The 26948-nt window shown below is 39.7% G+C and overlaps 1 protein-coding gene across 2 annotated transcripts in view; it reads left to right on the plus strand.

The window, feature by feature from the left end:
• Positions 1-26948, plus strand: part of DPP6 (dipeptidyl peptidase like 6) — a 1059737-nt gene that overhangs the window by 806088 nt on the left and 226701 nt on the right. For both annotated transcript variants that reach the window (XM_004372755.2, XM_004372756.2), the window contains one exon: positions 25198-25318. In XM_004372755.2, coding sequence (XP_004372812.1) covers positions 25198-25318 — 121 coding nt within the window. The remainder of the gene's footprint in view (positions 1-25197; positions 25319-26948) is intronic.

The raw sequence follows: 26948 nt of genomic DNA on the forward strand, positions 1-26948 counted from the left end.
TGTGTACTAACTGTTTAATGAGAAACTATTTGTTCTGTAAACCTTCATCTAAAGTACAATCAAAAAAATTAAAAAAATGAAAAATAAAAATGATAAAAAAGTGAGAATTTACCGATTCCAAACACTCATTAAAAAACAAACACATCCCATTCAGCATTAGAAAAACAATCAATGTAATCCATCACATAAATAAAACAAAAGACAAGAGCCACATGATCTTATCAATCGATGGAGAAAAGGCATTTGACAAAGTCCAACACCCATTCATGATAAAAACTCTCAGCAAAATATGAATAGAGGGGAAATTCCTCAACATAATTAAGGGCATTTATACAAAGCCAACAGCCGACATAATCCTAAATGGAAGGAATCTGAAAGCATTCCCCTTGAGAATGGGAACCAGACAAGGATGCCCTTTATCAACATTCTTATTCAACATTGTGCTGGAGGTCCTAGGCAGAGCAATTAGGCTAGAAAAAGAAAGAAAGGCATCCAAATTAATAAGGAAGAAGTAGAAGTATCTCTATTTGCAGATGATATGATCTTATACACAGAAAACCCCAAAGAATCCACAAGAAAACTCCTGGAACTAATAGATTTCAGCAAAGTTTCAGGATACAAGATAAACATACAAAAATCAGTTGGATCCCTCTACACCAACAAAGAAACTTCCAAGATGAAATCACCAAATCAATACCATTGACAATAGCCCCCAAGAAGATAAAATACTTAAGAATAAATCTAACCAGAGACGTAAAAGACCTATACAATAAAAACTACAAGACACTACTGCAAGAAGCCAAAAGAGACCTGCATAAGCAGAAAAACATACCTTGCTCATGGATAGGAAGACTCAACTTTGTGAAAATGTCAGTTCTACCCAAAGTGATCTATAGATACAATGCAATCCCAATCCAAATTCCAGTGACATTTTTTAATGAGATTGAGAAACAAATCACCAACTTCATATGGAAAGGGAAGTGGCCCTGAATAAGTAAAGCATTACTCAAGAAGAAAAACAAAGTGGGAGGCCTCACACTACCTGATTTTAGAACCTACTATACTGCCAGGGTAGTCAGAATAGCCTGGTAATGGTACAACAACAGATACGTAGACCAATGGAGCAGAATTGAGAATCCAGACATAAATTCATCCACCTATGAGCAGCTGATATTTGACAAAGGCCTGAAGTCCATTAGCTGTGGAAAAGATAGTCTCTTTAACAAATGGTGCTGGCATAACTGGATATCCATTGCAAAAAACTGAAACAAGACCCATACCTCACACCATGCACAAAAACTAACTCAAACTGGATCAAAGACCTAAATGTAAAATCAAAAATGATAAAGATCCTTGAAGAAAAAATAGGGATAATGCTAGGAGCCCTAACACATGGCACAAACACCAGAAGAGAAACTAGATAACCGGGAGCTCCTAAAAATCAAACACTTAAGCTCATCAAAAGACTTCACCAAAAGAGTAAAAAGACAACCTACAGACTGGGAAAACATTTTTGGCTATGACAAATCCGATCAGCGTCTGATCTCTAAAATCTACAAGATACTGCAAAACCTCTACAACAAAAAGACAAATAACCCAATTAAAAAATGGGCAAAGGATATGAACGGGCACTTTACCAAAGAAGACATTCAGGTGGCAAACAGACACATGAGGAAATGCTGATGATCATTAGCCATTAGAGAAATGCAAATCGAAACTACAATGAGATACCATCTCACTTCAACAAGGGTAGCATTAATCCAAAAAACACAAAATAATAAACGTTAGAGAGGTTGTGGAGAGTCTAGAACACTTATACACTGTTGGTGGGAATGTAAAATGGTACAACTACTTTGACAATCAATTTGGCGCTTCCTTAAAAAGCTAGAAATAGAAGTACTATATGATCCAGCAATCTCACTCCTTGGAATATATCCTAGAGAAATAAGAGCCATCACATGAATAGGTATATGCACACCCATGTTCACTGCAGCACTGTTCACAATAGCAAAAAGATGGAAACAACCTATGTGCCCATCAGCGGACAAATGGATAAACAAATTATGGTATAGTCACACAATGGAATACTACACAACGATAAAGAACAACGATGAATCTGTGAAACATCTTATAACATAGATGAATCTGGAAGGCATGCTGAGTGAATTTAGTCAGTCGCAAAAGGACAAATATTGTATAAGACCACCGTTATAAGAACTCAGAAAAGATTTAAACGCAGAAGAAGACGTTCTTTGATGGTTACGAGGGTGGGGAGGGAGGGAGAGGGGTATTCGCTAACTAGATAGTAGACAAGAATTATCTTTGGTGAAGGGAAGGAGAACCAACACACACTACAGGGTACATCAGCACAACTGGACTAAACCAAAAGCTAATACAACCAAACACTCTGAAGGACAGAGCAGCAGGGCCAGAGGCCTGGGGACCATGGTTTCATGGGACATCTAGGTCAGCTGGCTTAACAAAGTTTATTAAGTTACTTTGATGAGTGGCATCTGGGGTCTTAAAAGTTAGCGAGCAGCCATATAAGATGCATCAATTGGTCCCAATCCACTTGGAGCTTAGGAGAATGAAGAACACCAAAGACACAAGGAAAACATTAGCCCAAGAGACAGAAAGGGCCTTATAAAGCAGAGACTCTGTCAGCCTGAGACCAGAAGAACTAGATGGTGCCCAGCTACCACCAATGACTGCCCTGACAAGGAACACAACAGAGAGTCCCTGACAGAGCAGGAGAAAAGTGAGGTACAGAACTCAAATTCTAGTAAAAAGATCAGACTTAATGGTCTGACTGAAACTGAAGGAACACCAGAAAGCATGGCCCCAGGACTCTGTCAACCCAGAACTAAACCCATTCCCAAGGCCAACTCTTCAGACAAGGATTAGACTGGACTATGGTACATAAAATTATACTCATGAAGAGTGTGCTTCTTAGCTCAAGTAGATACATGAGACTAAACGGGCAGCTTCTGTCCGGAGGTGAGATGAGAAGGCAGAGAGGGTCAGGAGCTGGTTGAATGGACATGGGAAATCTGGGGTGGAAAGGAAGAGTGTGCCGTCACAGTATAGGGAGAGCAACTAGGGTCATATAACAATGTGTGTATAAATTTTTGTATGAGAGACTAACTTGATTGTAAACTTTCACTTAAAGCACAAATAAAAAAAAAAAAGATTACAGCCTCGAAAACCCTATAGGGCAGTTCTACCCTATGTGTCAAAATTGACTCAGCAGCACCCAACAACAACATATGATTGCCTAGATTCAAATCCTAGCTTTACCTGTGCCTCAGCTTCCACATCTGTTAAATGGGGATGTTGGCAGTGCCAATTTCATAAGGTTGTTGCAAGGATTAGATGAAATCATCTATGTAAAGTGCTTAGCAATAAGTGTTTAATAAAAGAAAGTACACAATATTAAAAAAAAAACCACACACACACAAATATCCCATGCTCGTGGATTAGAAGCTATGAGTCAGAATCGACTCAATGGTAATGGGTTTCGAATATTGTTAAGATGTCAATACTGTTCAAAATGATCTACAGAGAATGATTTCTCTATCAAAATCCCAACTGCCTTTTTTTTTTTTTTTTTTTTGCATAAACGGAAGAGCCAATCCTCAAATTCTTATGGAATTGCAAGGGACCCTCAATAGCCAAAACGGTCTTGGTAAAGAAAAACAAAGTAGAAAAACTCACAGTCCCCAATTACAAGATGTTCTATAAAGCTATAGTAATCAAAACAGTGTGGTGCTAGTATAAGGACAGACACATAGACTAATGGAATAAAATTGAGAGTCTAGAAATAAGTCCATACATCTATGGCCAACTGATTTTGACAGGAGTGCTAAGTCCATTCAGTGGGGAAAGAATAATCTCTTCAGTAAATGGTGCTGGGACAACTGGATTTTCACATGTAAAAGAATGAAGTTGGATTCATACTTCAAACCATATGTGAAAATTAACTCAAAAGGGATTACAGATCTAAATGTAAGAACTAAAACCAGAAAACTCTTAGAAGAAAACATAAGGATAAAACTTGAAGACCTTGTTTTTGAAAGTGGATTCTTAAATATGACATCAAAAGTATGAGCAACAAAAGACAAAGTAGATAAATAGAACGTTATCAAAATAAAAAACTTCTGCGCATCAAATGATTTTATCAAGAAAGTGAACAGACTACCTACAGAATGGGAAAATATTTGGAAACCATGTATCTGATAAGGATTTAATACCCAGAAAATACAAAGAATTCCTAAAATTCAACAACAAAAAACCAAATAACCCAATTAAAAAATGGACAAATGACATGAACAGACATTTCTCCGAGGAAGAACTGTAAATGACCAACAAGCACATGAAAAGATGTTCAGCATCATTAGTCATTAGAGAAATGCAAATCAAAGCCACAATGGGATACCACCACACACCCACTAGGATGCTTTTATCAGAAAAATGAAAAATGACAAGTATTGGCCAGGATATGGAGAAATTGGAACCCTCTGCATTGCTGGTGGGAATGTAAAATGGTGCAGCCACTGTGGGAAAGAGTTTGGCAGTTCCTCAAAAAGTTAAACATAGAATTACCATATGACCCAGCAATTCCGCTCCTAGATATATACCCAAATGACTTGAAAGCAGGAACTCAGAGACTTGTACACCAATGTTCATTGCAGCACTACTCACAATATGCAAAAGGTGGAAACAACCCAAGTGTCCATCAACAGAGAAATTAATAAATAGAATGTGTATATCCATACCATAGAATAGTATTCAACCATAAGAGAAATGAAGTTCGGATACATGCTATGACATGGATGAGCCTTGAAAAAATGCTGAATGAATGAGCTAGTCACAAAAGGGCAAATATTATATGATTCCACTTACTTAAATATCTGACACAGGCAAATGCATGGAGACAGAAGTTTATTAGAAGTCACCAGGGGCTGGGAGAGGAGGGAATGGGAGTTATTGCGAAGTTTGGAGTGATGTAAAACCTTTGGAAATGGAGAGTGGTGATGGTAGCATAACATGGTGAATGTGATTAATGTCACTTAATTTTCCACTTAAAAATCATTAAAATGGCAAACATTTTGTTATATATATTTTACCACAATAATTTTTTAAGAAAGAAACAAAGGAATGATAAACCAGAAAAACAAACAAGGGACCCTTGATCCCTTGCTGTTAGATTCTGTGATTCTTGCTAAGTGCACATATTGTTTGCTTCCTGTGCCTGTCCCTCAGCTCTGTCAGATGTTCCAGAGGCATGTGGCATAGCAGTCACAGGATGGATTTGGAGACTAGGGCCTGGGTTCACATCCCAGCTCTTCCACTTTCTAGCTGTGTGACCTTGGGAAGGTCACTTGACCTATCTGTGCCTCATTAACTAAAAGGGATCATTATAGCACCTATTTCATAGGGTTGTGGGACAATTATGTGGATTAGTATACACAAATGTTTAGAACAAGCCTGGCCCACGTGGTGAGTGCTTTGGAAATGTTTACTGGTAGTGACAGCAGTTGCTTTGGCCTTTGTACCCACTTCTCTTGATTTTGTTTTGTTTTTGTTCTTCTTTTCTGTCTGCTTCACCTCTGCCCCCTCACTCTCAGTGTCTGTCTTTTACCAGCTCCTCCCTGCGTACTGGTGTCCAGACCAAGCCCGAGTCCATGGTGTTCAGGGGTCCATCCTCCACTTCACGCCCCACCCCATATGATTGTTCTGTGTCTCCAGTGCTTTGCCAATGAGGGCTGATGCTCACAGGAGACATAACAGCTTACATCGTAGTGTTGAAGTTCCAGTAAATAATTAATATAGCTGTCTTTTTGTTGGTAGAATAAGTGTATTGCCTTAAAACAAGAAGTGTATTGCCTTAAAACAAGTGTAGCTGCCCTCGATTACAAGCAAAATCTGATCTCTGCCTTCAACTCAGGCAAAGTAGGCAGTTTCCTTCATAGAATGGTTGGAGAGCCCTGGGAAGGTGTCTGCCCCAGATTCTTTTGAGCAGTTTGCCACACTGCTTAAAAAGTCCACTGTTTGAGATCCTCTGTGTTGCTTTAAAGTGCTACCCCACAGTGCATCCTTTCAAGGAGAATAGCAGATTTAAGTGGCTAACCCTAATGTAGTGAATTGTGTGATGAAATCACTTTCCTGATGGCAAATGAGATGAGATCCTGAGGGAATGCCAGACAGAACCACTGAGGAGCTTGGAGTCAGACCAGGAACTTCAGGCCCCGATGGAGATGAGGAGCTACCAGGACCGACACAGAGTCTCAGGCATGAGCTGTGGTGCTGGCAAAAGACAAAAGAAGGAAAAAGTAGGCAGGGATGGCTTCCACGGCTGATTTCACAAATGGCACAAGTCCCTTCAGGGTGGACTACCTGTTGTACATAACACAACTAATTCCTGCTAGTCTCACCCAACCTTGCAGCTCAAGCAGAAACCCCTCCAAAGGCCAAAGCCCATCTGCCATGTCCACCTGGATTTTCACATTTGCTGTGCCTAAGATGATTTAATGCTTTCCCCCACCCTGACCCACCTCTGGGGACTGCTTATGAGCACCACCTCCCTCCACTTGCATGAATCAGAAGCCAGCATCACTCTTGACCCCTGCACTCTGTTACCCCTGTACTAGTGCAGCGTCAAGCCCTGTGGACAGTACCTTCCAACTGAGTCTCAGACCCACTCACTTAGCTCCACTCCCACTGCCAGCACCCTGGTCCAAGCCACCATGCTGTATTGCTGGGCCACCCACGGTGTCCCGCCTCCACTCTCCCCCTTCATCTTGTCCTCTACACAGCACAGAGGGTGGTTATGGAAAACACACAGCAGGCTTCTCACACCCTCATTTAACAACCAGCGATGACTATGACAATCCAAATCCTCAGTGGGTCCCCATTTTTTTTAAATCATTTTGCTCTTTAGCCTAAGAAAAATGGGGAATAGCTGAAGGGTCCCATCCAGGACACCACTATCCTAGTTTTCTAGGGCTGCGGTAAAAAAGTGTCACACACTGAGGGGCTTAGAACAACAAACGTTTATTGTCTCACAGATCTGGAGGCCAGAAGGCTGAATTCAGGGGATTGGCAGAGCCATGCATTCTCAGAGGGCTCTGGGAAAGATTCCCATCTTTTCTCTCTCAGCTTCTCATAGTCCCAGGGCTTTCTTGGCTTCCAGCTGCAGCAAAACTCCATTTGTACATGGCCATCTTTTCTCTGTCTCACTCGCTGTGTCTCTTCTCTTTTATAGGACATCAGTCACATTGGATTAGGACTCACCCCAGTTCAGTATGACCTCATATTCAGTGATAACACCTTCAAAGACCCTCTTTCCAAACAAAGTCACATTCACAGGTACCAGGGGTTAGGACTTCAACGTAAATTTAGGGGGACACAATTCAATCCATGACAGGGTCCTCTAAAACCTGTTGTGGTGGTGTCGATTCCAACTCATAGCAACCCTCTAGGACTGAGTAGAACTGCCCCATAGGGTTTCTAAGGAGTGGCTGGTGGATTTGAACTGCTGACCTTTTGGTTAGCAGCCAAACTCTTAACCACTGTGCCACCAGGGCCCCACAACAGGGTCTTCTAGTCCTATTAATCATTTTGCACTATAGGACCTGCATCACTATCCTCTGCCTGCCTCATCTCCCACTACCAACTACCATGGCCCAGCCACACTGGCATCTTTCAGTCCGGAGATGAATGCCTCCTATCTTACCTCAGGACTTCAGGGCATCCAGTTCTCTCTGCTGGGATGCTCTCTTTGCCTCTCCACCTGTTCACCTCTGCTCTCACTTCACATCTCAACTTGGATGTCATTCTCAGGAAAACGTACCTGACCCCACAAACTAGATTGGGGGGCCCCATTAAATGCTCTTCTAGCACTTTGTTCTTTTCCTCAGAGCACTGACGAGCCTGGAGAACTTCAGGAGGCCTGGCTAAGTCTTCATGTGGTCAACCCCCTACGGTCCCAGAAGCCCACAGGAGGAGAAGGAGTTCATGAGCTTATTTTCAGATAGGGCGTGATGCTGGTTGCTTCTGTTGCTGCTGCTACCGCTCTGCTTTCCTGGGCCCTTTAGGAATCTTTCAGCTTTTTAAGCAGCCATGAAATCCTTTAGGTCCTGTGTTCAACTCAGTAGAGTCACAGTGGCCACCAAAATATGCCATCAAATGCTCAGGGACATAATTTTATTTTGAAACATCATTCTCAGCTTCAAAAAAATAACACATCAGAATTTTCCAGGTTAAAATGTGGGTTTAGCAGGTAAGAAAGAGCCTATCCTAAGAGATTTCCCTTGAAAAGGAAGCTTCTTCTCTGACATTTAAACGCTACACTGATGGGAGGGTGTTTATTGTGGCGTTCAGACATTTCATCTTGATTTTGGTTGACGTTTTGAAAGGCTGAATAAGGCTAGTACTTTCTTCTAGGGGAAGAGTGATTTTAAATTATCTACAAGGTGTTCTCTTTTTGGCACTAAACTCTTCCCTATGATACTAAATTCTGTATTAATTTGCTGGAGTGGAAGTTTGATGTAATATGTTACACTGGTTTTTTAAAGGAAAGGGCAGAGAGGGAAAGTGTTAAAGTGAGGGAACTGCATGCACCCCACTATGATCATTTTGTCCTCTGTAGTCAAGGATTTGATAGGTTGGTGATACTTATTAGGATAATTATATATTACCCTTAAATAATGCTTTATACTTTGGTGAAGGGTAAGACAGAACACAATACTGGGGAAGCCAGCACAGCTTGTACAAGGCAAGGTCATGGAAGCTCCAAAGACACATCCAAACTTCCTGAGGGACCGAATTGCTGGGCTGAGGGCTATGAGGACCATGGTCTTGGGGAACATCTAGCTCAATTGGCATAACATAGTTTATAAAGAAAATGTTCTACATTCTACTTTGGTGAGTAGCATCTGGGGTCTTAAAAGCCTATGAGCGGCTTTCTAAGATACTCTACTGGTCTCCCCGCCTTTGGAAGCAAGGGAGAATGAAGAAAGCAAGATACAAGGGAAAGATTAGTCCAAAGGACTGATGGACCACAACTACAACAGCCTCCACCAGACTGAGTCCTGTACAATTAGATGGTGCCTGGCTACTACCACTGACTCCTCTGACCGGGATCACAACAGAGGGTCCTGGACAGAGCTGGAAAAAAATGTAGCACAAAATTCTAACTCACAAAAAATGACCAGACTTACTGGCCTGACAGAGACTGGAGAAGCCCCAAGAGTATGGCCCCCGGACACCCTTTTAGCTCAGTAATGAAGTCACTCCCGAGGTTCACCCTTCAACCGAAGATTAGACAGCCCCATAAATCAAAACGAGACTAATGGGGCACAACAGCTCAGGGACAAGGACTAGAAGGCAAGAGGGGACAGGAAAGCTGGTAATAGGGAACCCAAGGTTGAGAAGGGAGAGTGTTGACATATCATGGGATTGTTAACCAATGCCATAAAACAGTATGTGTACTGACTCTTTAATGAGAAACTATTTGTTCTGTAAACCTTCATCTAAAGTGCAGTAAAAAAATAGTGCTTTATAATCTTCAGGGTTTTCTCCCATAATTTATCTGCTTTTATCCTTGCAATAGCACCATGAGGTAGACACAGCAGGTGTAATTACCTCTATTTTTTAGATGGAAGAATCAAAAGGTAAAACAATGAAGTGACTTTTGCCATGTCTCACAGCTACCTGGCCAAGAACCAATGTAAGAACCAAGTTTTCTGAATTTCAGGCTGGTGAATTAACTGGAAAGGATGAAATGTTCATGCAGAGTAAACTCCTAGTTAAGTCATTGCAAAGATAGTGGAGCTCTTGTATATCAAGTGCTTAGCACCACACCCAGCATATGGGAGAAGCTCAAATGGGTGTTACATGTTGATGATGATGTCATCGTGGCTGCTGAATTGGATGAGCAAGATCACCCAGAACCTTAAAACCTCGTAATGATCAGTGATGTTACCACCTCCCCCATCAATCCATTCTCCAGATCTAGTTACAATTACTATTGAAGGTCACTCTTTGCCCATTGAGCAGTGGAATGGCCAAAATACAGGCAATAGGGGAGAAAAAGAGGATAGAGAACTTATATAATCTACAAACTTAATACTCAGTCCTAAAATTGAGTAGTGAGTAATCTGAGAATGATATGCAGTGATATGGGAAAACACATATAATCACACGTATATATACATATTATGACCCTTTTCGTTCAAAGGTAACTGACCCTTCCACTATCATCAGTTTATATGTATATATATATATATATATGTATATATGGCTTGAAAAAGCCAATTTTACCTTTATTCCTAACAGTCTTTCTTCACATAATCTATACAAGAAGAGCCTCTTTTGGTATGATTTGCTAATTGCTTTTCATAAATGTTATATATGTTTATGCTCCCATCAGGAGAGAATATTGCATTCTTAGCAACATTGGGAATCCTTTTTTTCAGTCTTTGATAATTTGATAAAGAAAATATTCTCAGAGTAATAAGATTTCTTTTTGCTATTTAGTGAGTGCAAACACTCGTTCCTGTAATTTTTTCATACTTCGTGTGGTTCTTTAATTTACCTGTTCATGTCCTTCACTCATTTTTTTTTTTTGACAGTGAATATAATTCATGATTTCTACTCCAAGGAATTTACCCTAGGGATATATCCAGAGATCTAGGCAAATATTTTTGTACAAAGATTTACTTAATAATATATTTATTATAATAAAAATCAGTAAGAATATGTATCAACCAATAGGGAAATAAATACATAAAATATATCCAATGAAAACCATATTCTCAGATAATGCTTAATGACATGGAAAAGCATTCCTGATGTAATTTTAAAAGTGTACAAAGATATATATATTATATGACATTACTTTTATTAGAAACTAAATTTTCTATCTTACAAACCCCCTCCTCCCCCACCACACACACACATCTGCAAGGGAATAATACACAACAAAATTCGTCTTAAGTCTCGTTTTTTATATGTATGTGTGTTTGGAAGGTTATGACATTTCTACTTTTTTCCATATGTTCTAAGATGATAGTATATACATTTAGTCAGAGCCTGGTGGTTTTGCTCTGCTGTTTTCTCAGCTCATAGTCAGCCAAATTGATTATCTGATCCCAGCTCTTCCAACAAGCCCAGATCTCCTTTTCTCTGCTCCCTTTTGTGATGTATAGACCCTTCTTGTAATTGCTCTATAGTGATGTCACCCCAGTGAAGACTCGGAATCCCCGCCATCACCCAGTGATCGAAAGTGTGCTGTGCTGAAAGGCTGACAGCCCTCAGGGACTCAATGGTTATCTGTAGCCCCCACTTGGGGTCTCGTATGATTCAAGCAAGCATGAAGTTACCCCATTTTCAAGTCCACAAGAGGCCACACTTGGCATCAGCTTGACTCAGGAGGATAGAGGACTGGAAGAGTTAGCTAGAAGGGCAGCATCTGGTGTACCTCTTCTACGGGACTCCTTTCAGTGGTCCAGGCGTGGTCCACCCAGCCATACCTGAGCTATCTTCTCCCCCTTCCTACTGCCAGATGACAGCTCAGATGCATGGAGACAAGACCCACATTGGGTGTGTGTGGGATCTTCCCTGCCATATGTCCACAGGAGCCATAGGCATAGCTTCCAGGGCCCCACAAGGAAGGTGCCCAGTTACAAGAGTCACTGCACTCAGGGAAGTTACAAGCTATGACTTCCTACCAGGTATTTAGAGTTCTCCTAGTCCAGATGCAGTCTGTCATAAATAATGTTGCCTACCATTGGAGTTGATATTCTACCCTTATCAGGTTTCCAAGGCAGTAGAAATAGAAAGTTAGGTGAAGGTCAAATTCTAAAGCAGAAGGGGACCAGTCATTAATTTCTAAATACAAAGGGGTTTTTTTTTTTTTCTTTCTTTTTCAATCTTGAACTGCTTTTGGTAGTTCTAACTTACTGTTATATGGCACAATGGTGAAACCATTCAAGGGAGCCAAGGTGGTGTTTATAGTCCAACAGAAAGTAAAGCCATATAGAAACATGAGTTCTATCAGTACTCTGCAGGATATTCATTAGAAGCCCTCTGTGCATCCCTTCTGTCTGCAACCTCCCAAGGGCATATGACTTCCCTGGTTAACATTTTGCTTCTTCACCAGAGTATGATTAGAAGATACATTGGCCAGGCTGCAGGATTAAGTGACAGAATTTCTGTGTTCCAGTGACATATTTTATTTTGTGTAGTTTTCTAATGATGTGTGTTAACTGTATGCAGTGTTTCCTGTGGGATTAGAATGGCCCACCACCAAGATTATCTGGTTTAGTTTAGGAAAATATAACTTCCTTATGATCATTGCCAAACCAATGGTAAATGATAGCCACTCCCATGACCATGCAAATTGTTCTGTGTTTTACCCTGTAAATTAAATTTCTTATCGAATATAGCAGGATCCTTATGTACTGTGGAAATGTCAGTAAAATTGTGCTGGGTCAGCAAAGTAGATAACTCAAGAGAATAGGAGAATGCAAGGGGAAAGAAAATCAGTAAATTGTCACAAAGTACCTGGGTGTGTTCTGGAGATTAGAAAAGTTAGTACAATATGTCAATTAAAGAAACCTAGGGTGATACAATAATTGAGGTTTTAATTGATAGAGAATCTGTTTCTCCCCCCTTAATAATAACAAGTTGGGCTCACTATAATTGTTGAATTTCTCCTTCATGATAAACAGTTATCCTTTTGAATAGAAGTGTGGTAATAACATAACAAATTAATTTGCTAAGACTTTTCCTGATGTAAACATTCATGAGAATTTTGGGTTCAAGCAGTATTAAATATGAAAGAAATCTCTTAGAGATCGTGTAGTCCAACCTCTTATTTTATAGTGAAGGAACTGAGTGAGATTCAACAAGATAAAGTAACTTATCCAACACTGGAAAGCTAGTAGTTTCAGAGTAGAGTTCAGGTTTCTACTTCAAGTTCATTGTTCTTTCTATTTTATCATTCCAGCCTTAGCCGTATTGCTCTCTTTTTGTCAAACACTAAGCTATTCAACATTTCCCTCTTGGCCATGATTTTCCAAAACTAAGAGCTGAATTGTGCCCAATTACAGTAATTATCTCATCCCTAGTTCCTGATATAATTAGCTCCCTCTTACCTATGTATATCACTTTTAGCTTTATTGTAACTAACCTGTGAACATGTGGATATGTGCTTTTATTGTAATCTACTTTAAATCATTTTTAGAAATATTATCATTTATATGTACACACACATATACATATATGCATGCATACATAGAGACAGACAGACGGACATTGATTTCTCCTCAGTGCATTACCTGAAGTTATATTAGCTCTTTCAAATTACCAGAAAAGTCAAATAAAGCCTCAATTGCTCAAAATCTAACTAACTCATATGCTAAATTGCTGGGATGGTTTTTCTCTATAATACTGACATGGAAACAAGTAATAATAACACACACAATATCAAGGAAAATCACTTCTGGGAGTGGATATAGATTTAATTCAACCCCTTTACCTACAACTACAACAGTAGTTCTGAATATATTTTTTTGAAATGGAAATATGTATTTATATTAATGATCTTAGGTCCTTGTTGTTTTTGCTGTTATTAGTTGCTGTCGAGTCAATTCTGACTCATGACAACCCCAGGTGCAGAGTAGAACTGCTCCATAGGATTTTCAAGGCTGTGACCTTTTAGAAGCAGATTGCCAGGCTGTCTTCCAAAGCACGTCTGGGTGGGTCTGTAGATGATGAATCCAATATCAGTATCTCCTGTCTATTTCCAGTCACAAGTCTCCAGTTGCCTATTGAGCATCTGCTGGAATGTCTGAGGGGCATCTCATGTTCAACCTATCACAATTGGACTTGTAGCCTACTGGACTGTGAGAGAATAAATTTCTCTTTGTTAAAGCCATCCTCTTGTGATATTTCTGTTAGAGCAGCACTAGTGAGTAAGACAATACTCAAGTATCTTAAACTGAATCTCAAAAGATAAATGTAAAACATCTCCAAAGCAAAATTTACTCTTCTCTTTGTTTTCCTTACATTAAAAATGAAGCCAAGGTGAAAAAGGATTTAATGTCTATCATAGAGAATTTTACTTACTCAAAATATTAGTTGCTAACTGTCTGATTTGATTCAAACATCCATTGTAGGCTTAGAAAGTAAAAAAGAGTTAAAATTTAGTAATACCTGTTATCCTTAGGCAAACTCATAAGAACACCAGCTGAAATTAAATTAGGATGTATACTTGTTTCTGGAAGCTTTCCAACTCGTTTCTGGTTGAAGTGCATACTTTAAGAGCCAGAGACCTGAGCAGAAAACTAATACTTGATAGCGCTTTTAGGTGCATCTTTCCACTAGAAGGACCTGGGGAAACCAACTTTTGTATATTTTCAATAAAAATTTTTAATATTTACCCCACTGCCTTCCTCCAATAGTCTCTTAAATAACATTGACAATATTTTTTCTGGAATTTCTTAAAAAACAAACATGCATGGCTCAATTTCCCTAAACATTGGATATTCGCAGAATATGACCAGCATCGTGTTCTGAAGTACATATAGGGATAAAAGGCAGAGAATTTAGATAGAGAAAACTCAGGGCAGAATTGATTAACACTTCAGAGAATGCAAATATCTTGTAGGCTAAATTATAGTTTAAGAGCTTCAAGAGACATTTGATATTACCTGAGCCACTGTTCTTAAACTTGGTTGCACTTTGGGATCACCCGGAGTGTTTTTTAAAAATACTGATGCCTGAATCCCACCCCTAGAGATTCTGATTTAATTTGTATGAACTGTTGGACTGGCCATTAAGATTTTTGAAACCTCCCAGGTCATTCTAATGTGCGTCAGAATTTGAGAACCACTAGACCATCCTTCTTTCTCTCCCCAGAGAGTTTGTGACTTGCCCACAGTCAGAATTATAATATCTTCCCTGGTACTTGAACTCTGCAAATGGGTCACCATCACCCAGTTGCCCAAGAGGAAGACTTGAGAAAACATCTTTGACTGCTCTCACAGGTTCACCCCAGACCTTAGTGCACTCATCATGTTCAGTGGATTCTCCTTCTAGTTACCTCCTCAGTTGGTCTACTTCCTTCCATCTTCATCATCAATACTGTAGTCCATGCCATTGTCACCACTCCCTCAGATCACTGCAACAGGTTCCTAATGGGTCTTGCTAATTACAGTCTTGCTCCCTTCTAATCATCACCCTGCTGCTGGACTCAGTTTCTAAAGACACGCACCTGACCACTTTGTTCCCCAGCATAAACACTTGTCAAGGCTTCCTATTGTCATTCTACCACTACCACCACTCGCCATTGAATTGACTCCAACTGATGGTAGTCCCGTGTATGTCAGAGTAGAACTGTGCTCCATAGTGTTTTCAATGACTGATTTTTTGGAAGTAGACCACCAGGCCTTTCTTCTGAGGCATCTCTGGGTTTAGCATGCCATGACATGACTTCAGAGACCCTCCAGGAATTGGGACCTGCCCACTTCTCTAGTGTTATCTTTCACCCCTCTCCCTTTTGCATCTTTCAGTACAGTTCTTAGGGAGATTTTTCCCAATTATTCCATTGCCCCCTACCCCCCTTGCCTCCTGGTTCTTATTCAAGCTGTTTCACCTATAGAATCTGACTTTTCAACCCCGTTTCTGCATCCTACTCATAACTGAGGTTTCAGCTTAAAAATTGCTTTTTCAGGGAGACCATCTCTGTCCTTTGGCCTAAGATAGGTAACTCTATTGAGTATTTCCAGAGCTCTACATCTCCTTTCCTGAAGCTTTTCTTCTTTACCAGACATAAATAGAATAAAGGCACATATGTATGCCCCACTTTATTTATCACTGTGTTCCCTACTGACTGGCACAAAACGGGTGCTTATTAAATAACTCTTAATGAATATTCAATGACTAAAACCCAGATTTCTACTTTCCTAGCCCACCACACTTAATTGACAGGAAAAGTAGGATTGCTGAAATAGTAAATGCAAATTGATGTTAAAATAACCAAAAGACAAGCACTGGAAGGCAACTTCATGGAATTCCCAGTAAGAGACAGAGAACGTGTGTAGCCATACCTGGAGTGAAGCAAGGTGAATGGAACATACTCTGAATCTAAGGAGGGAAAGTACAGAAGGAGGGCAAGAACTCCAGGGACCCTGGCATCCATAGAGTAGGGAGAGAGCCAGGATCTAGAAACAGGTCTACTCACCAGCGGTGGTCCTGGACCATTAGAGTGGGTGACACACATGAAGTAATAGATGCATAGAGTGTCAGTGGGAGGTCTCCCATGCAACTGGACTCAGGGTAGCCCACCCCCTCCTCACACTTGGTTGGGGCCAGCTCCCAATCGCTGGCTGCAACTAACGGGAAGTACCCAAGTACCCACAGTTGGTAACCAGAGGAGCACACTCTCCCTCCCCCACACTCCTGATCATTAGCAGCAGGAACCCCAATACCCCTGTCACCCCACCTAAGTGGTGACCGTAACACAGGCCCCCCCATCCCCATCTGCCACACCACCTGCCCACCCAACGAGTGGCAGTAAGCACACTCCCATGCTCTGGCTTGCCCACCCCACCTGCTGACTCGGTGAGCAGCAGAGAATGCATTCCCATGTCCCTGCTCACCTGCCACCCACCCCAGCCCACTGACCTGGTGAGTGGTGGAGAGTGCGCTCCCACACCCCCACTCACCCACTATCCACCCCAGCCTGTTGACCCGGAGAGCAGCAGAGTGCATGCTCCTGTGCCCCCACTCACCTGCCACCTCACCCCCACTTGCCAACCTGGCAAGTGGAGGAGAGTGCTCTGCCATGCTCCCCTTCACCTACCACACTCACCACACCCACCACCTCATCACTCAGCCAGTGCCATTGTCCACTCTCATGCCACTGGATTGACAACAGGTGGCAGCCAATGGCTACCAAACCCACCCTCAGCTACCTCACATGACCAGTGAACAGAGACCTGTGATTACACTGCCAACCTCTGCTCCACCCACCCAGAGATAGGTGGTGAGCACTTTCGTGCAGCCAGACTAGCAACCAGCAGAGCACACCCACCCCACCCACCTTGATATATCAAAACAAAACAAAACAAAAACCAGGACAAAGCAAACAAACATGCAGTCAATCAATAAATATAATAATACCTGAATGCCTCACAGACAGCAGACAACATTAAATCATATAAAGAAGCAGGACCAGATAGCTCAGCAATTGACCAAAATAAAGGGGCAGAAAACCTTACTGAGGAGTAAATGGTAATGGAACTACCTGATTGGGAATTCAAAAGTCTTATATATAGGATCCTCAAAGAGATCAAGGAAACACAGACAAAACCAAGGAAAACATAAACAAAACTCTAGAAGAATTCAGGAAAGCAATACGAGAACAAAATGACAAAATAATTAGACAATTAGAAACCATACAAAAACAGCAACTAGAAATCTAGAAGATTAACAGTAGAATATCAGTAATAGATAACTCAATGGAACATAGAAGTAGAATTGAATCAAAGGAAGAAAGAATCAGTGAAATAGAGGACAAATCCCTTGATACTAATTTGTTTGAGGAACAATCAGAAAAAGGAATGAAGAAAAATGAAGATAGCCTAAGAGTTTTGTGGAACACTATCAAGAGGAATAATTTATGCATAATTGGAATTCCAGAACAGGAGGAGACAAAAAACGCACAGAAAGAAGTTTTGAAGATTTGGTCGCATAAAACTTCCCTAATATCTTGAAAGATGAGAAGGTTTCCATTCAAGAACCATGACAAACCCCATATAGGATAGACCCCAAAAGAAAATCACCAAGACATATCATAATCAAACTGTCCAAAACCAGAGTCAAAGAATTCTGACAGCAGCTTGGAAAGAATGAAATATCACCTACAAAGGGGCACCAATAAGGCTAACCTCTGCTTACTTGGCAGAAACCATGCAGGCAATAAGGCAGTGGGATTACATATATAAAAACCTGAAAGAAAAGAATTGCCAACCAAGACTCATATATCTAGCAAAATTATTTCTCAAATACAGTGGAGAAACTAGGACATTCCCAGAAATTAAGGGAATTTATAAAAACCAGACCAACCTTACAATAACTATTAAAGAGAGCCCTTTGGACAGAGAACCAATGGCATCAGACAACAACCTGAGATTAAGACACACAACAGCATCACCCAGATACCAACCCAGATAAAGAAATCTCTAAAGTAGAATAAAGCTACAAAACTAAAACATGGGGAACCAGAGATATCAATTTGTAAACAACAATACTTCAAAACAAAAAGGGGGAATAAATAGTGTAGTTATAGAACTTCATATGGAGAGGAAGTCAAAGTGATATCAAGAAATAACAGGCTATTTTAAATTTAGGAAGATAAAGGTAAATTTCAGAGTAACCACAAAGAAAATTAATAAACCTACTCACCAAAATAAAAAAGAAGAAAATCATAAAGACTCAGTAAACACGAAATCAACAACAACAAAGGAAATGAAAAGAAAATCCATAAACAAAAAGAACTTGGGACAAAGAAACCATCAATGCCATAAAACAAACAAAAAAGAGTAACAAAGTGACAGCAGTAAGTTCATACCTGTCAATAATCATGCTGAATGCAAATGGTTTAAAGCCACCAGTCAAGAGACAGAGGTTAGCAGAATGGATAAAAAGCGTGACCCATCAATATGTTGCTTACAAGAGACATACCTTAGACACAAAGACATAAATAAGTTAAAAATCAAAACATGGAAAAAATATCTCAAGCAAACAGAAACAAAAAAAGAGCAAGAGTGGCAATATTAATCTCTGATAAGTAGAGTTCAAGTGAGAATCCATCATAAGAGACAAGGAAGGTCATTATATGATGATTAATGGGTAAATCCACCAAAAGGATATAGCCATAATAAATATTTATGCACCCAATGACAGAGGTCTAAAATACATAAAACAAACCCTAATGGTATTGAAAAGAGAAATAGGCAGTTCCACAATAATCGTAGGAGTCTTTAACACACCACTTTCGATGGACAGAACAACTGGAAAGAAAATCACAAAAGATACAGAAGATCTAAATAACACAATCAACCAACTTGGCCTATAGAGAACACTCCACCCAACGGCAGTACAGTACACATTTTTCTCTAACACACATGGATGGTTCTCCAGAATAGACCATATTTTAGGTCACAAAGCTAGCCTCAATAAATTCAAAAACTTCGAAGTAACACAAAGCGTCTTCTCTGATCACAATGCTATAAAACTAGAAATCAATAACAGAAAACACAAGGGAAAAAAATAAAATACATGGAAACTGAATAACACCTTGCTTAAAATCCACTGGGTAATAGAATAAATTAAAAATGAAATAAAAAAATTTCCTACAATCAAATGAGAATGAAAACACAATATACCAAAACCTTTGGGTGACAGCAAAAGCAGTGCTCACAGGAGAATTTATAGCAATAAATGCACACATCAAAAAATGAGAAAGGACCAAAATCAATAGCTTAACTCTACAACTAGAACAAATAGAAAAAGAGCAGCAAAAGGAAGACCACAGTCACCAGAAGAAAGGAAATAATAAAAATTAGAGCAGAAATAAATGAAATAGAAAACCAAAAGACAATAGACAGAATCAACAAGACTGTAAGTTAGTTCTTTGAGAGGAGCAATAAAACTGACAAACCACTGGCCAAACTGACAAAGGAAAAAAATGAGAAGATGCAAATAATGAAAATAAGAAATGAATGGGTGACATTACAACAGAACCAACTGAGATAAAAAGGATCATAACAGAATATTTTGAAAAATTGTACTCTAACAAATTTGAAAACCTAGATGACAAATTTCTAGACACACTGCCTACCTAAACTAACACGAACTGAGATAGAAAATTTTAACAGACCTATAACAAAAGAAAAAATTGAAGAGGTCATAAAAAACTCCCAACAAAAAAAAAGTCCCAGCCCAGACAGCTTCACTGGAGAATTCTGTCAAACATTCAGAGAAGAGGTGACACCAATTTTACTGAAACTATTCCAGAACATATAAAAGGAAGGACTACTTCCTAATTCATTCCATGAAGCCAGCATAACCCTGATGCCAAAGCTAGGCAAAGATACCACTAAAAAAGAAAATTACAGACTAATATCCCTCATGAATATAGACACAAAAATTCTCAAAAAAAATTCTAGCCAATAGAATTCAACTGCATATCAAAAAAATAATACATCATGATCAAGTGAGATTCATACCAGGGATGCAAGGGTGGTTCAACATTAGAAAATCAATCAACATAATTCACCACATAAATAAAGCAAAGGAAGAGAATCACATGATAATCTCAGTCAATACAGAAAGGCATTTGATAAAATCCAGCACACTTTCCTGATAAAAACTCAGCAAAATAGGAATAGAAAGGAAATTCCTCAACATAATTAAGGGCATATATACAAAACCAACAGCCAACATCATTCTCAGCAGAGCAAGACTGAAAGCATTCCCCTTGAGATTGGGAACCAGACAAGGATGTCCTTTATCACCACTCTTATTCAAAATTGCACTGGAAGTCCTAGCTAGAGCAGTAAGCAAGAAAGGGAAATAAAGGGTATCCAGACTGGTTTGGAAGAAGTAAAAGTATCCCTATTCACAGATGACATGATCCTATACACAGAAAATCCTAGAAACTCCACAAGAAAGTTTCTAGAACTAATAGAAGGGTTCACCAAAGTGGCAGAGCACAAGATCAACATACAAAAATCAGCTGGATTCCTCTACACTGACTAAGAGAACTCTGAAAAAGAAATCAGGATAACAATACCATTTACAGTAGCCCCCAAAAGAAAAAATACTTAGGAGTAAATCTAACTAGGGATATAAAATGAAGCCCTGGTGGCACAGTGGTTAAGAGCTTGGCTGCTAACCAAAAGTTAGGCAGTTCAAATCCACCAGCCACTGCTTGGAAACTCTATGGGACAGTTCCACCCTGTCCTATAGGGTCACAATGAGAATAGAATCGATGGCAGCAGGTTTGGTTTTGGAGCCCTGGTGGTGTAGTGGTTAAGAGCTTGGCTGCTAACCAAAAGGTTGGCAGTTCAAATCCTCCAGCTGCTCCTTTGAAACCCTATGGGACAGTTATACTCTATCCTGTAGGGTCTCTATGAGTTGGAACTGACTCGAGGACACCTAACAACAATAATGGGGATATAAAAGACTTATACAAAGAAAACTACAAGACACTACTGCAAGAAACCAAAAGAGACCTACATAAATGGAAAAACATACCATGCTCAGGGATAGGAAGACTTAACATTGTGAAAATGTCAATACTACCCAAAGCGATCTATAGATATAATACAATCCCGATCCAAATTCCAACAACATTCTTTAAAGAAATGGAAAAAAATAATCTCCAACTTTATATGAAAAGGAAAGCGGCCCTGGATAAGTAAATCATTATTGAAGAAGAAGCAAGTAGGAGGACTCACACTTCTGTCTCAGAGCCTACTATACAGTCACAGTAGTCAAAACAGCCTCGTACTGGTACAACAACAGACACACAGACAAATGGAATGGAATGGAATATCCAGAAATAAATCCATCCAACTGTGGACAGCTGATCTTTGACCAAGGGTGAAAGTCCATTAAATGGGGAAGAGATAGTCTCTTTAACAAATGATGCTGGCAAAGCCGGATGTCCAGTTGCAGAAAGTTGAAACAGGATCCATACCTCACACCATACATAAAAACTAACTCAAAATGGACCAAAGACCTAAATGTTAAACCTAAAACTCTAAAGTTCATGGAAAAAAACATAAGGACAAAGTTAGGGGACCTATTTATGACATAAATAGACTATCAAGCATAATTAAAAATGCACAAACAGCAGAAGATAAACTAGATAACTGAGACCTCCTAAAAATTAAATATTTATGCTGATTAAAAGACTTCACTAAAAGAGTAGAAAGAGAACCTACAGACTGGGGAAAAAAATTTGACAATGACATATCTGACAAGAATCTAATCTCTAAAATTTATAGAAAACTTCAACACCTTAACAACAGAAAACCAAACAATCCAATTAAAAAATGGGCAATGGATATGAACAGACACTTCATCAAAGAAGACATTCAGGCAGCTAACAAACACAGGAAGAGTTGCTCTCCATCATTAGCTATTAGAGAGATACACATCAAAACTACAATGAGATACCATCTCACCCCAGCAACAATGGCAATGATTTAAAAAAAAAACTAAACAGAAAACAACAAACGCTGGTGAGGTTGTGGGAAGACTGGAACTCTTATACTCTAAAATGGTACAACCACTGTGGAAAACAGCATGGCACTTCCTTAAAAAGCTAGATACAAAAATACAATATGATCCAGCAATCCCACTCCTATGTATATATCCTAGAGAAATAAGAGCTGTGACACAAATAGACATATGCACAACCATGTTTCCTGCAGCATAATTCACAATAGCAAAAAGATGGAAACAACCCAAGTGTCCATCAATGGATGAATGGGTAAACAAATTGTGGTATATACATACAATGGAGTACTATGCAATGATAAAAAATAATGATGAATGTACGAAACATCTTACAACATGGATGAATCTGGAGGACATTATGCTGACTGAAATAAGTCAATCACAAAAGGACAAATATTGTATGAGACCATTATTATAAAAACTCAAGAATAGGTTTACACACAGGAAGAAACATTTTTTGATGATAACCAGGGATGAGAGTGTGAGGGAGGGAGAATCACTAACTAGACAGTAAACACTTGTTAATTCTGGAAGGGAAAGGCAATACACAATATTGGGGAAATCAGTACAACATGACCAAGGCAAAGGAAGACGCTGAGAGGTATGCAAGAATAAAGGGCCACTGCGGTACAAACCATAATGTATACAATCCTGCAACAACAGTAATAACAAACAATTATTTGTGAGTGGATACATAGATAGAAATGTATTCTAAATAGATGTGGGAGGATGTACGAGAGTACACCCTCATTCATATATAGGTATGGTTGTTGATATTTCTACAAATATATTTGTAAGTGCTGCATGTAACTTCATATATGTACTAGAGCACATGGGGGCACAGTTATGGAAACTTCTTAGACATAACCAAACACCCCGCAGAACTGAGCTACAGGGCTTGAAGGCTAAGGACCATAGTCTCGGGGGACCTCTAGGTCAACTGGCATAACAAAGTTCATAAAGATACTATTCTACATCCAGGTTTGGTAAGTCTTTAAAGCTTGCAAGTGACCATCTAAGATACAACAATTGGTTTCTTCCTGTCTAGAGCAAAGGAGAGTGAAGAAAACCAAAGACTCAAGGAAGCACTTAGCCCGAACGACTAATGACCCACATGAACCAAAGCCTCTTCTAACCTGATACCAGAAAAACTAAATGGTGCCCAGCTACCAGTACTGACCACTCTGATCAGGAACACAATAGAAGGTCCTGGTTAGAATGGCTGAAAAATGTAGAACAAAATTCAAGTTTATAAAAAAGACCAGACTTACTGGTCTGATAGAGACTGGAGGCACCCTTGAGACTATTGCCCTAAGACACCATTCTAAGTTGGAACTGAAGCCACTCCTGGAGGCCACCTTTCAGCCAAATAATAGACTGGCCTATAAAATAAACAATAACACCTGTAAGGAATGTGTTCCTTAGAACAATCAACTATATGAGACCAAAAGGGCAACATTTGCCAAAAAACAAAGATGAGAAGGCAGGGAGGTGAAGGGAAACCAAACAAATAGAAACAGGGAACCCAGGATGGAAATGGGGAGAGTGCTGCCATATTGTGGGGATTGCACCTAATGTCACGGAACAATTTATGTATGAATTATTGAATGGAAAAGATTTGCTGTGTAAACATTCACCTAACACCCAATAAACTGTTCAAAAAATTTCAAAAAGAAAGGGTAGTGCTTATCAGAAGAGTTGGGCTGATATTAGACCTTTATGAAATAACCATGGCGTCTGTAAGGTAAAAGTGAAGAGCCAGAGGCAATGTGTTGAGGTAGTGTGGTGTAGAAGGACGGACGCTAGCACCAAAGAAGGCTTCATGAAGGATGGTGGCATCATCAGAGAGCCTTGACAAGGAATGACTGGAACAGATGGAAACGCAAGAATGATGAACATGTAAGCCTTCGCCATCATGCTCTTCACTTCAAAGTCTGAACTGTATTCTTCAGCCCTGGTTGATCTTGGCCAAAAGTCACTTTGTGCATATGTTAATATATTATCGAGCATGTTATAACTTCCTGGAGGTCAAAAATTTCATCTTGGAATTCTATGTCTGGTCTAGCTCAGTACAGGGCTGAGGATCAATTGATGGGTAGGAGCCTCCTTAACTGCCGAACCAGAGTCCCCAACCCCCACCTGTTTCTGTATGCTAAGCTTAGCATAATGCTTACAGGCATTATGCTAAGTACCTTATCTCAGTTACTGAAATTTGCCTTTTATGAAACTTAAATACAGTTGACACACAAGCACTATGCTAACTGCTAATAATGTAATAAATTTTAAAATGCCAGTTAAAAAAATAACCAACCAATGTCACAAAATAATTTGTGTATTAATTTACCCTGTAAACTTTCACCTAAAGTGCAATAAAATAAATAAATAAATAACCAGAAGTACTCAAACCATAAATTGTCCAGTCATGGTAGTGAGAAAATTGAGTGAACCCTATGAAATTTATCTCTGATTAGTACTTAAATATAAATTATATTGGTTGTGAGTGAACCCCAAATTATCCTAAGACTACCTTTGTCCTAGCAAATAAATACAAGAAACTGAAAAACACATTGCTGATTTCAGTTAAAAGAAAAAAAAAACAAAAACCCATTGTTGTCAACTCATAGTGACCCTTTGGGACAGACTAGAACCGCCCCATAGAGTTTCTAAGGTTGTAAATCTTTATGGAAGCAGACTGCCACATCTTTCTCCTGCGGAGTGGCCGACAGGTTCAAACCACTGACTTTTTGATTAGCAACCGAGCTTTTAACCACTGCGCCATCAGGATTTCTTCTTTCTTTCTTTATTTTTTTAAGACCACCCTATTTCATAACCATTTCTTTGGTTAATACTCTGTGGTTTTTTTTCTTTCCAAATTAGATATTCATCTTTGAAAATAACATCTACTACTGTGCACAAGTCGGGAAGCAGGTGATACGTGTGGTTTCTACCGGGAAGGAAGGAGTCATTTACAATGGCCTGAGCGACTGGCTGTATGAAGGTAAGTTGTGAGTTGCCAAGAAGCCAGGACATTTTGTGGTTGCTGTTGCAGCTGCTACTGCTAGGTTGTTTGTTTATATTTCTTTGACTTTAACTAGAATTTAAACTCCATTCTTTGGGGCTTCGGAGAGCATCAGGCTATCAGTGTGAGCCTCAAGTATTGAGTATACACCTGGTGGCCTCAAAAGTGCAGACGCTCACACTCGCCCACTGGGCTTTCAAGAACCTTCAGCTTCCTGAAGGGCATGAGGCACATTTTAGTGGGCAGACTTACCGTTGGAGGAGGTGACTTCTGGGAACATTCTCAGATTGCAAATGCATAGGTTTCTCTACCCCTACTCCAAGATGCGGGTGCCTTGCTTTGCCTGGGAAAGAGGAGAGTGGGAAAAGAAAGAAGAGGCCGAAGTTTTTAAAAGGAACCAGCCTGAGTGATTTACCATTCCAAATACATCCACTGTGTTGGACATTTTCTACTGCTGGTTTCCTTTTAGTGCCAGAGGTGGGTGCATGCATTGTTAAGTGACTAAAAATTTGAGAGAGAAGCTCTCTTCTTGGACTTTCATAATCCATCTCCATGGTAACAAGACCATCATCATAATAACAACAACATGTCTTGATTGCTGTTAGGGGCCAGGCGCTGCTCTAAGCACTTAGTTATCTGATACCTCATTTAATCCTCGTAAAGATATTTAGAGACAAGTATTATTAGCGATACTTTGCACATGAGCCGTGATGAGGTTGTGTGATTTTTCCAAGCTTACACAAGGTGGAAGAAATATTTATTGGGGAATGTCATTGTTCAAGTCCAGGATAATCACCTTTGTAAGAATCCAGAAGTTGGGCCAGGTATGTTCATCCACCCAAGCATTAGGCTGGTAAACATCTTAAGCTTTTCTCAGCCTTTCAGCATGACACCACGTGGCAACAAAAATAATGCACCATGCTCGTGTAGCTAAGGAAGGGATATATTGGGCATTATCTAGCCAGTCATTTTTTTTCTCAGTGCTATTGTTTCTCAAGCTAGGATTCTGCATTGCAGTGGCCTTGTTGTTGTTGTTATTAGGTGCCGTTGAATCAGTTGCAACTCATAGCAACCCAGTGCACAACAGAATGAAACACTGCACCATCCTCATAATCTTGCTGTGTTTCAGCCTATTTTTGCAGCCACTGTGTCAATCCATCTTGTTTAGGGTCTTCTTCTTTTTTGCTGACCTTCTGCTTTACCAAGCATGATGTCCTTCTCCAGGGATTGGTTCCTCCTGATAACATGTCCAAAGTAAGTGAGACAAAGTCTCACTATCCTCACTTCTAAGGAGTATTCTGGCTGTACTTCTTCCGAGACAGATTTATTCGCTCTTCTGGCAGTCCATGGTATATTCAGCATTCTTCGCCAGCACCATAATTTCAAAGGCATCGGTTCATTTTCAGTTTTCCTTATTCATTATTGAGCTTTCGTATGCATATGAGGCAATTAAAAATATGGTTTGGGTTAGGTGCAGCTTAGTCCTCAAGGTGACATCTTTGTTTTGTTTTGTTTTTTATTGTACTTCAGGTGAAGGCTTACAGAACAAATAGTTTCTTATGAAACAGTAGTACACATGTTGTTTTATGACATTGGTTAACAACCCCAC

The sequence above is a fragment of the Trichechus manatus genome, unplaced genomic scaffold, assembly GCF_000243295.1.
Source record: "Trichechus manatus latirostris isolate Lorelei unplaced genomic scaffold, TriManLat1.0 scaffold00020, whole genome shotgun sequence".
NCBI classification, from domain to species: Eukaryota; Metazoa; Chordata; class Mammalia; order Sirenia; family Trichechidae; genus Trichechus; species Trichechus manatus.